At 44.4% G+C, this 11,704-nt stretch overlaps 1 protein-coding gene and 1 pseudogene across 1 annotated transcript; one reads left to right on the top strand and one right to left on the bottom strand.

The window, feature by feature from the left end:
* The first annotated feature begins 3,904 nt into the window (after nucleotides 1–3,904).
* Nucleotides 3,905–7,059, top strand: LOC123095761 (histone H3.v1). The gene is made up of 4 exons (XM_044517327.1): nucleotides 3,905–4,590; nucleotides 5,208–5,309; nucleotides 6,097–6,369; nucleotides 6,665–7,059. Exons 1-4 carry the CDS (start codon nucleotides 4,069–4,071, stop codon nucleotides 6,857–6,859), a joined length of 1,092 nt encoding a protein of 363 aa, XP_044373262.1. The 5' UTR covers nucleotides 3,905–4,068; the 3' UTR covers nucleotides 6,860–7,059.
* A 304-nt stretch (nucleotides 7,060–7,363) lies between these two features.
* Nucleotides 7,364–10,489, bottom strand: LOC123095762 (uncharacterized; annotated as a pseudogene).
* Nucleotides 10,490–11,704: the final 1,215 nt, after the last annotated feature.

Below are 11,704 nucleotides of genomic sequence, written 5' to 3'. Positions count from 1 at the left end.
ATGTTTACTAATAAGTTTAAGTTCACCTTTAACCATAGACATATAATCACTCAAGTGTCCAATCATATAAGCATTATGTTTCAATTGTCTACCAAAATAAGCATTGAAGTTTTCTTGTTTAACAATAAAATTATCAAACTCATCTAAGCATTGACTAGCACACGTATAACGAGGAATATCACCTTTATCAAATCTATAGAGAGAATTTACCTTTACTACCTGTGTCGGGTTATCAAGACCATGTATTTCTTCGATAGGTGGTGAATTAAGACCATGTATTTCTTAAACAGGCGGTAAATTCTAAACATCTTCAACTTTAATACCTTTTTGTTTCATAGATTTCTTGACCTCTTGCATATCTTCAGGACTGAGAAATAGAACACCCCTTTTCTTTGGAGTTGGCTTAGGAGTTGGTTCAGGAAGTGTCCAATTATTTTCATTAGTCAACATATTATTTAATAGCACTTCAGCTTGATCAACGGTTCTTTCCCTGAAAACACAACCAGCACAACTATCCAGGTGGTCTCTAGAAGCATCGGTTAGTCCATTATAAAAGATATCAAGTATTTCATTTTTCTTAAGAGGATGATCAGGCAAAGTATTAAGTAATTGGAGAAGCCTCCCCCAAGCTTGTGGGAGACTCTCTTCTTCAATTTGCACAAAATTATATATTTCCCTTAAAGCAGCTTGTTTCTTATGAGCGGGGAAATATTTAGCAGAGAAGTAATAAATCATATCCTGGGGACTACACACACAACCAGGATCAAGAGAATTAAACCATGTCTTAGCTTCACCCTAATGAGAACGGAAATAATTTAAGGATATAGTAGTAACGAATTTTGTCATCATTAGTGAACAAGGTGGATATATCATTTAATTTAGTAAGATGTGCCACATCAGTTTCAGATTCATTGCCATAGAAAGGATCAGATTCAACCAAAGTAATTATCTCAGGATCGACAGAGAAATCATAATCCTTATCGGTAACAAAAATTGGTGAAGTAGCAAAAGCAGGGTCATATTTCATTCTAGCATTCAAAGACTTTTGTTTCAGCTTAGCTAGTAATTTCTTAAGATCACTCCTATCATTGGAAGCAAGAAAGTCTCTAGCAGTTTCTTCATCCATAACATAACCCTCAGGCACAACAGACAATTCATATCTAGGGGGAGAATCTTCATCATCACTTTCATCAAAATTATCAGTTTCAATAATTTCATTCTCTCTAGCCCTAGCAAGTTGTTCATCAAGAAATTCACCTAGTGGCACAGTATCATCAAGCATAGAAGTAGTTTCATCATAAGTATCATGCATAGCAGAAGTGGCATCATCAATAACATGCGACATATCAGAATTAATAGCAGAAGCAGGTTTAGGTGTCGCAAGTTTTCTCATAACAGAAGGTGAATCAAGTGTAGAGCTAGATGGTAGTTCCTTACCTCCCCTCGTAGTTGAGGGGAAAATCTTGGTTCTTTCATCTTTCAAGTTCCTCATAGTGATCAACAGATATAAATCCCAAGTGACTCAAAAATAGAGTTATGCTCCCCGGCAACGGCGCCAGAAAATAGTCTTGATAACCCACAAGTATAGGGGATCGCAACAGTTTTCGAGGGTAGAGTATTCAACCCAAATTTATTGATTCGACACAAGGGGAGCCAAAGAATATTCTTAAGTATTAGCAGTTGAGTTGTCAATTCAACCACACCTGGATAACTTAATATCTGCAGCAAAGTATTTAGTAGCAAAGTAGTATGGAAGTAACGATAGCAATGGTAACAGTAGCAGTTTTGTAGTAATTGTAACAGTCGCAACGGTAAAGTAACTAAGCAAAGATCAATATGTGAAAAGCTCGTAGGCAATGGATCAGTGATGGATAATTATGTCGGATGCGATTACTCATGCAACAGTCATAACATAGGGTGACATAGAACTAGCTCCAGTTCATCAATGAAATGTAGGCATGTATTCCGAATATAGTCATACGTGCTTATGGAAAAGAACTTGCATGACATCTTTTGTCCTACCCTCCCGTGGCAGCGGGGTCCTATTGGAAACTAAGGGATATTAAGGCCTCCTTTTAATAGAGTACCGGACCAAAGCATTAACACTTAGTGAATACATGAACTCCTCAAACTACGGTCATCACCGGTAAGTATCCCGACTATTGTCACTTCGGGGTTAACGGATCATAACACATAATAGGTGACTATAGACTTGCAAGATAGGATCAAGAACTCACATATATTCATGAAAACATAATAGGTTCAGATTTGAATTCATGGCACTCGGGCCCTAGTGACAAGCATTAAGCATAGCAAAGTCATAGCAACATCAATCTCAGAACATAGTGGATACTAGGGATCAAACCCTAACAAAACTAACTCGATTACATGATAAATCTCATCCAACCCATCACCGTCCAGCAAGCCTACGATGGAATTACTCACGCACGGCGGTGAGCATCATGAAATTCGTGATGGAGGATGGTTGATGATGATGACGGGGACGGATTCCCCTCTCCGGAGCCCCGAACGGACTCCAGATCAGCCCTCCCGAGAGAGTTTAGGGCTTGGCGGCGGCTCTGTATCGTAAAACGCGATGAATCATTCTCTCTGATTTTTTTCTCCCCGAACGTGAATATATGGAGTTGGAGTTGAGGTCGGTGGAGCACCAGGGGGCCCACGAGGCAGGGAGGCGCGCCCAGGGGGGTAGGGCGCGCCCCCACCCTCGTGGACAGGGTGTGGCCCCCTGGCCTTGATTCTTTCGCCAGTATTTTTTATATATTCCAGAAAAAAATCTCCGTGAAGTTTCAGGTCATTCCGAGAACTTTTATTTCTGCACAAAAATAACACCATGGCAATTCTGCTGAAAACAGTGTCAGTCCGGGTTAGTTCCATTCAAATCATGCAAATTAGAGTCCAAAACAAGGGCAAAAGTGTTTGGAAAAGTAGATACGATGGAGACATGGCCTCCCCCCTAGATGGAGAGAGGTTCTCCCTCTGTTCCTTGGCCTTCATGACGATGATGGCCCCTCCGGAATCCTCCTCCATGGCCTCCGGTGATGATGGCCCTCTCCGGCAGGGTGCCGGAGAGGGCCTAGATTGATTTCTCGCGGCTACAGAGGCTTGCGGCGGCGGAACTTCCGATCTAGGTTAATTCCCGAAGGTTTCTGTATTTATAGGAGAGGTTGGCGTTGATTTCACGTCAGGGGGACCCTCGAGGAGTCCACGAGGCACAGGGGCGCGCCCAAGGGGGTGGGCGCGCCCCCCACCCTCGTGGCCCCCCCGGGACTCCCCTCCGGTAGATTTTTGTTTCAGTATTTTTCATATTTTCCAAAAAAATTCTCCGTTGATTTTCATCGCATTCCGAGAACTTTTATTTCTGCACAAAAACAACACCACGGTAGTTTTGCTGAAAACAGCGTCAGTCCGGGTTATTTCTAATCAAATCATACCAAAATTATATAAAACTATTATAAACAGGGCATGAATACTTTATAAATTATAGATACGTTGGAGACGTATCAAACATCATTATATCTTCTGACTCAAAGCAAGTAATCACTGATATCGCAAAAGGGAACCGAGGACGGAACGGTGCTATGGTCAGTGAGATTAAATATTTAGCAGTTCTTTTCAATTGTAATCTCATTTCCGAAGGTCGTGCTGTCAATCATGAAGCGCATAGCCAGATGGTCACGTTTGGTTTGCCCAACCCCAGGACCTGAATTGTATCCCACTCGTCGTGGCTTTTGATTGAATATAAATTGGCTTTGCCCCTAAAAAAAGTAACTGAAAGCTGTTCTCTCAAAAAAACAAAAAGAAAAAACTCAAAGCTAACCAGCAGTAAATGAGCTAGAAAACCGGGAGGGCCCAACAACTAATCCGAAGGCCCGGAGTTTGGTCAGCAGTCAGCACCCGCGACGAATTCCGCAAGGAAAACGCGAAAGATAGATCCGCCGTGAAGGCCCAACGGCGGCTCACCGAAACCCGGGGCCGCCGCCGGCCGCCCGCACCCCGAAGCGGAAGTGCGAAACCCCACCCGGCGCACCTCCACACGGGCAGGGAGAGATGGTGGCGATCTCGATGTACCGCGGCAACCTCCACCGGGGCGGGGACGACGCCGCGCGCCGCTGGCCGGTGCCCCCACCCACGCTCTCCGCGTCCCAGTTCCGCCGCCTCCTCCACCGCCGCTCCCTCGCCGTCTCCCGCCTCGCCGGGGCTCCCCGGCCCGACTCCCCCAATCCCCGCCCGGGCGACGGCGCCGCGGGGCCCGTGGCCGTGGGAGAGGCGCAGGAGGTGGACGGGGCTCAGCAGCAGCACCAGGACGAGCGGCAGGAGGAGGAGGGGCATGATGTGCAGATGCAGCAGCAGGGGGAGGAAGAGGGACAGGGTGTGCAGGATCAACAGGGGGAGGGAGAGGGGCAAGACGAGCAGCAGCAAGGAGAGGAGGAGGAGCAGGAAGAGGGGGCGGTGGAGGATGTGGAAATGGACGATGCGGGGGAGGTGGTCGCCGGAGATGCTGATGCTGGCGGCAATGGTGACCCTGAAGAAGGTCAAGGCGAAAGCGAAGGCTTCGACCCCAACTCGGAGGTGAGGCCCGTAGTAACTCATGGCTCCTGATAGCTTCCTTTTGATCTATGTGGAATTTTAGCTGCCATCCTGCTAACAATGGCTTAGGGTTAGATTAGATTCAGGTCATTGGTGGATTACTACTTGTGAAGCCCCAACAGTAGATTTTTGGAATTGCTACTCGTCATGGATCATGGTATTGTGGTGGTTCTTTTCTATCTTAGAATCTAGACTTTTAGCATATTGTTGGAAGTAGGATGAAATTCCTAGGTTGTCTCTTCCGTTTCTGGGTTGGAATAAGCCAGTAAGTAATGATGCTTTTGGGTTTTACTCCTACTACTCAACAATTAGGCTTCTTAGCTACACTGGACAACAGTCAGCTCTTTCCTGAGAATACAATATATTATTACTATTGGTTGCTGCTGAACAACAGTTTAATTCCTGAGTTTTCCACGGAGATTTTGCTGAGTGCTTTGTGATTCCTGAGTAGAATTGATTAACCACACCACACATACTGTTCTTGTTTGCAAGCTAACTACCTACGTAGGCTTGGAAGCTTCGTGCATTATGCTTGCGAGCACCAAATATGTGCCTGTTCTCTTTTTCATCTAGACCTCTGAGTCCTATTTCTGTTTCAGGTGGGTCAACCTGATGGAGTTGAAGAAAGGAAGAGAGAGTTGACTGACAAGCTGGATACTTTAAGTAAGAAAAAGCACGATCTTGTGCAGATGCTGAAGCAGGTAATTTTCTCGTTGTTTTGACTGCCACTTGTGGTTCAGAACAAATTGCTATGTTCTTCATTCCCTGTTATGTTCCTGTCTGCTTAAGTGACTGGACCTTGAATACCATGTGATATTCAGTGGTCGACAACTTCAGGTGATAATTTTCATCGTTAATCAAGTAGCCACTTGAAATACACTGGTTTGAATGAGTTTTTCTTCTATTTGAAATATATGAATCTAAAAATTGTAGACTTGCTATCCCATCTGAGTGTGAAACTGATTAAATAAATAATAAATTCATTGTTTAAATATGCAACGGTTTCTAATGAAGTACTTCAACAATTTGAATTGTACAAAGTTCGTCACAATGGACAGGAAGAGTTCTGCAAAGTGCTGATATATGCTAACTGACATAAGAAATGGGTGGAATTTATAGTAGCTTTCAAGCATGTCTCTTTATCAAATACTCCCTCTGTAAAGAAATATAAGAGCGTTTAGGTCACTAAAGCGTTTAGATCACTACTTTAGTGATCTAAACGCTCTTATATTTCTTTACGGAGGGAATATTTTGTAAAAAAATTAATCATGCTGCTGTGCATTTGCAATGTAACCTTGTTATACTCCGTCCCAAAATAAGTGACTCGACTTTGTACTAACTTATTTTGGGACGGATGGAGTATGTATAAAGAGTTACACAGTAAGTACAAACATATTGGTGGTTGCATGCTCTATTTCCTTTGAGTAATTATCCGCGGTGGTCACTAGTCAGTGTACTATGTAAGATTAATTTTGGCTGTTTGAACAGATTTTAAATGCCGAAGAAGAAATCAGAACACGTAGCATGCAGGCTTCACTGCGTGCTGCCATGCCTCAGCCGCCAGAAAACACAGCTGATGGAAGTGTTCCTAGACAGGTGCCCAGAATGACCGTTGATGTCAATTTCAGCGAGTTTGCTGGGGAGTCAGATGCTGGTTCCAACCAGGGCACTCCTGGACGCCCCTTGCATCATGTCCACAGTATTTCTCCTTCAACAGCCTCTTTTGCTAGGTCTCCATTCGGTTCTCGCAACCACAACCCTGTAAGTTTTCGCAATGGCCATGTTTCGAGCTCAAATCTATATTTTCCTGTTGGATGCTTTAATGAAGGTACTAGCAAAAATGAGTCTACATTAGTAAATTCGTAAACTCATTTCAGCAATAGATCATGATTTCCTTAAAGTTCTCAGGCTTCAGAATGTTGTTACATGTTTTGGATTTCCCTTTTGTATTTATCATTTTGGTGGAATTAAGTGTTTCTAGAATATGAATGATCGATGTGATCGAACTGTGTGCTATCTGTCCATTTTGAGCTAAAACCACTTCGTTATCTTACAGGGCAACACTCCAAGAAGTCCAGCAGCACCTTTCTCTACGGCAAGCCCGTCTCGCTTCGCAGGTACTGGGCATCAGGGACACCACCCCTCGGCATCATTACCAGCAGGCAACTTTGTAGCATCATCGCCTTCCCCTGCTGCATCTGGTGGCTCCTCCTCTGTGTTCAGGGACTATCGCCCACCCAGTTCAACATAATTCCGCAAAACCCGAACGTAGGCCACAACATACATGAGTCGCCGTGAATAGTTGAATGCTCTTTGTACTCCTCCTTGCATTGTTACTTTATTGACAATATTATCAGATTGCAAAGGGCAATTCGGGGACACTAAGGTCATGTTGAAGCATCATTTTGTATCTTGGTGCTAGCGCTGCTAAAAGGGAGCCGTGTTCTTCTCCGTGGGCTGAGGTCGAAATATAATATCACTTTAATTAAACTACTCCCTCCGTCCCAGTCCCATAATATAAGAACTTTTTTGACACTACGCTACTGTCAAAAACATTCTTATATTATGGGACAGAGGGAGTAGAATACTTGTTATCCTAAGTTGACTTATTCAGCTTCACTGATGGCTTGTTCTGTTTTTAGTTTCCGAGCACAAAATGTGTTCCTGCTGAGAATCTCAGGACTTGGTTCTTGAGTTTTATACAGACAGGTTCGCTTGTTGCGCAGCAGAATGGTTGCTGCTATTGACACACAAGGAGGAAACTTCTCTGGAGACTTTTTAAAGTTGCAACAAAATGATGTTACATGCTACTACAGAAGTGCTATTGTATTGAAGCGAGGAGCACATCATCAGTTTGGACTAAAATAACCACTACAAATCTTTCTTAAAGATAGTGCGTCTCTCGAACAAATGTAGAGCTCAGACAGCAGCGTCGAGTACCCGTAGACATACACCATGTGTAACAATCAACAAATGGGAGTGTAGTGCTCCAATTCCTTTAGGACGCGGAGGGCTGTAAGCTACAGAAAGCAGGCAGCATGCATTAGTCCAAATGGCCAGAAATTAACTGAATCATTAAGAGGTACACATAACAAGAACAAAAATGTAAAAATCTTATGTAACTAACTGTAATAAAAGTGTAAAGCATTAACATAAGGGTATAAAAAGCCAACAACAAACAGTTCTCCTGGGCCATTGCCAGATTCTTAGTTTGTTCCAGAGGTATTTTCCAAATTTGTCGGCACGACCTTGGGCTATTATTGGCTCACTATTCTATACTTGCCATGTTTTCAATGCCTAACATCTAGGTGATGGTCTAAATCTGTCACCAGCAACAAGACATGATTTGTATAAATTATGATTCATTCGGACCAGGTTTTGGATAATAACTTGTATCCAAACTCGTTATTTGTCCAGAAGAGGAAATGGCCAGTTTTATGCTTGTTATTTTGAGGTAACAGTATCAGAAGGCATGCTACCTAAACTGAACATGCAAGGCCCTATATTAGGAGTATCAGATCAAGAATGCATAATGACGAGACTTCTAAGAGGAAACGGAGTCCAGCACTTTGTAGTTTGAAACAGCAAAAACAAAACATATGCCCCTGAAATATTCTTTTTGCTCAATTTAAAAATGTTTCTTCAGTCATAGAAATAAATCCATAGCCACATACATACCCCAAAACTACGTAGGCCTCACAGAAGACGATCCACGGAAATCAGAATGTATGAACAGGGATGATTGGAATATCTACATGGTTATACTAAAGGGTACGGGAAAAGAGAGTGAAATTCTGCATTTACCTCGTGTGATGCTGCCACAAAATTAGACCTTCTGCATCCCCTAAAATTGGGCAAAGAAGTCCTGCAAGGTTCATAACAATATTTAAGAAACAGGAAGTTAATGCAGCAGACAGGTAGAGCATTGAAACTCTGGTGCCATGATAAAGACATATTTCTGATTACATCTTTGATGTACAAGTACAACCAACCGCATTATCTACAAGCCATGTGCAACATTTTTAAAATAAAATTAGTGCACACAAGTCAAATTCAGGAAAAGATGTGACAAGAAGTGTAGCTATTTTCACGCCACTTGGATAATGATATATCTGGTCAAAGAGAAGTGCATACACTGACCAACCCTGAATTTAATTTTGCCAGAGGTTAAGTAAAGAACAAAGTAATCATCTATATGATTACTATTATGGCGGCAATTTCTTAATACCATCACAAAGATCGTCTAGTTGGAAACGTTTCAATGCCATGTATCCCTGGGACCTACAAGCTATCCTCATATTCAACTGTTTTTTCCCCAAGTTATACACACCTTTGAGATGGTACAAAGCTAATTCTCTACCAGTAATATTAACCAGTAACGCCATTGAGGATACACAATTCAAGAATGGCACAACGCCATAAACCAATGACTGGCATGAATGCCAACCTGCTTATTGCACTTCACTAACATCTCTAGCAGCAATCAACCTTGCTTACTGGTTCTGTATTACCATATGTTTTTTCCTTTTCAAGTAAATGTGTAACACGTCCCTCGATATAGGATATCCAGTTTATGACCACTCCAAAAAAGCTGCACAGGATGCAAACACATATGCTAATCTGCAATTAAATATGTCCCATCTTTCGTTTTCCATGTAAAACTTGAACACATGAGGCAACTATCAGCTTGTTTCCCGAACAGCAATACACAATACCTCAGGAATGTACAGTTAGTCAAAGCCAACTACCACTGGAGTGAGCCTCTAGAAAGAACACAAGTCGCCTACGAAACTAAGAGTGCTACGATGAACGGATAGGTCAATTTATGCAAACACACATGCTAATCTGCAATTAATTATGTTATCAGTCAGCTTGTTTCCCAATCAGCATTAAGCAGTATACCTCAGAAATGTACAGTTACTTAGAAGTTAGAACCAACAACCACACGAGAGTAAGCCTCTATAAATGTACAGTTCTCGGAACCAACTGCCACTCTAGAAAACTTGCACAGGATGCAACCACACATGCTAATCTGCAATTAATTATGTCCCATCCATCGTTTTCCAAGTAAAATCCGAACATAGGAGGCGACTATCAGCTTGTTTTTCCTTCAGCATTACGCAGTACCTCAGAAATGTACATTTAGTCAAAGCCAACTACCACTGGAGTAAGCCTCTAGAAAGATCACAAGTCGCCCACGAAACTAAGAGTGCTACTAAGATGAATCGACAGCTTAATTTATGATCTGATAATCGGGACTAAATCTACCAACAAAGCTAGTATCCATCCAGTAAACCAAAATTCAGTAACCCGTGGAATTCAATCACACAGCTCAAGAGGGCAGCGGGGCGGAGACCATCGGACCTGTAACCAAGCGGCGGCGGCGGCGAGCGCGGAGGAGAGGCGGCACCTCCTCCTCCGCTTGCCGGCCTCGCAGGCGTGGACGGACTGGAAGTCGGCGGCGGGGAGCTTGCGGGTGATCCAGCCGATGTCGAGGTAGACGAAGCGCGGGGGCGGGGGCAGGTCGACCTTGACGCGGACGACGCTGAACCAGACGAGGAAGCGGCGGACCTGCACGCCCTCCAGCTCGGTGAGGGAGCCGTAGCGGAGCACGCCCGTGACGCGCGGCTCGAAGTAGGTGAGGTACTCGAAGTGGACGTAGCAGGGCCCCGCGAGGTCGACGGCGAGGCTGCCGTTGCCGGCGAGCGAGAAGGCGGTGACGTTGGGAGGGAAGACCCCCGCGGGGAGGCCGAAGAGCGGGAGGAGCTCGTAGATGGTCTTGTTCTTCCCCGGCGGGGGATTCGGGGTCGGGGGCTGCGGCGCCGGCGAGGAGGAGGAGGAGGGGGAGGAGGGAGATGGGCGGCATCGGGGGAGGGAGACTCGGAAATACTTGCGTTTATTTTTCGTCTCTCTCTCGAAGAGTCCGGATGGGTTTGGGTTTTATGGCTTTGGTCAACTTGGTTGGGTTTGCTTTTCGAATTGTGGTTCTCCAATCCAAGCTGTGAAATGGCTTCAAGCAACGAAACTGGAGGGTCGAATCTGCTAGGTGGATATACCGTTTCTGCTTACTGCTTGGTGCCTCAAATCTGTGTAAAGATGCTTTGGATCCTAAGAAATGGAGGAAAGCCATTTTTTCTGCCTTTTTTGCAGGCACTAAACATCCCCTCTTTATTTTACTCGTAACAGTGCTAGTACAATGTTTAATGTCATACTAGATTCCAACCCCGGCGTCGTTACTAAAAGTTCACCATAAACACTACTGTCAAGAAGAGTGGTGACTATGTTGAGGTTGCGGCTGTGGCGGTAGTGGGGAACGGGCAGAGGAAATTATCCAGGCTTGCCGACAATGGGTTAGCCAGGAGTTTCTCACTCGAAGGTCTTGAAGGCGATGGGTTGTTGACGGTGTTATGGCGCCAAAAGCCGCCCCATCAAGCCGGTCCGAGGCCCCCAAGGTCGGCATGCACCCGTGCCATCATCCCGCCTGTGGGCCCTCTGGAAGGAAAGACCCGGGAAACTTGGAGCACAAAATAAGTAGGTCGGCTTCCAGGAGGACTCCTTCACCGATTTAGATACCGTCTAAGAATCATGTATACCCTAGCCCGGGCATCCTTTATGAGCCGGGGCAGGGCTAGTCAATAGGCACACAATCTACTCTTTGTATACCCCCATGTGCTCATTGTACCACATCCAATCAATATAATCAGAGCAGGAGTAGGGTTTTACCTCCGCCGCGAGGACCTGAACCCGGGTCCGCCGAAATCTACACCAACAATTGTCGTGAAGGCTTAGCTTTAGCTAGAGATCTTAACATATTCCATGCCCGAATTGCAAGTGATTGCACACTACAAGAAATATGCCAACTTATGACATTCTGTCAGTGACCCTGGAAGAAATGGTCGTAAATCTACGACCATTTGAGACGCTGTTGGGAGGGCTCCAAACCCTAAACTGTAACGACTATTTTGGCCAGAAAGGTCGTAATTTCCTTACACGAAATAGTCATAAAGCAGACAACATTGATCCGCTGCCTTATTTCTAGCTGATCACGAACAATATAGATGGTCATAACCTTGTAAGTTGTGGTGATTGCTATGAC

The sequence above is a fragment of the Triticum aestivum genome, chromosome 4D (assembly GCF_018294505.1).
Source record: "Triticum aestivum cultivar Chinese Spring chromosome 4D, IWGSC CS RefSeq v2.1, whole genome shotgun sequence".
Lineage (NCBI taxonomy): Eukaryota > Viridiplantae > Streptophyta > Magnoliopsida > Poales > Poaceae > Triticum > Triticum aestivum.
The sequence above is the reverse complement of the archived record's forward strand: the minus strand, read 5'-3'. Positions and strand labels throughout refer to the sequence as shown.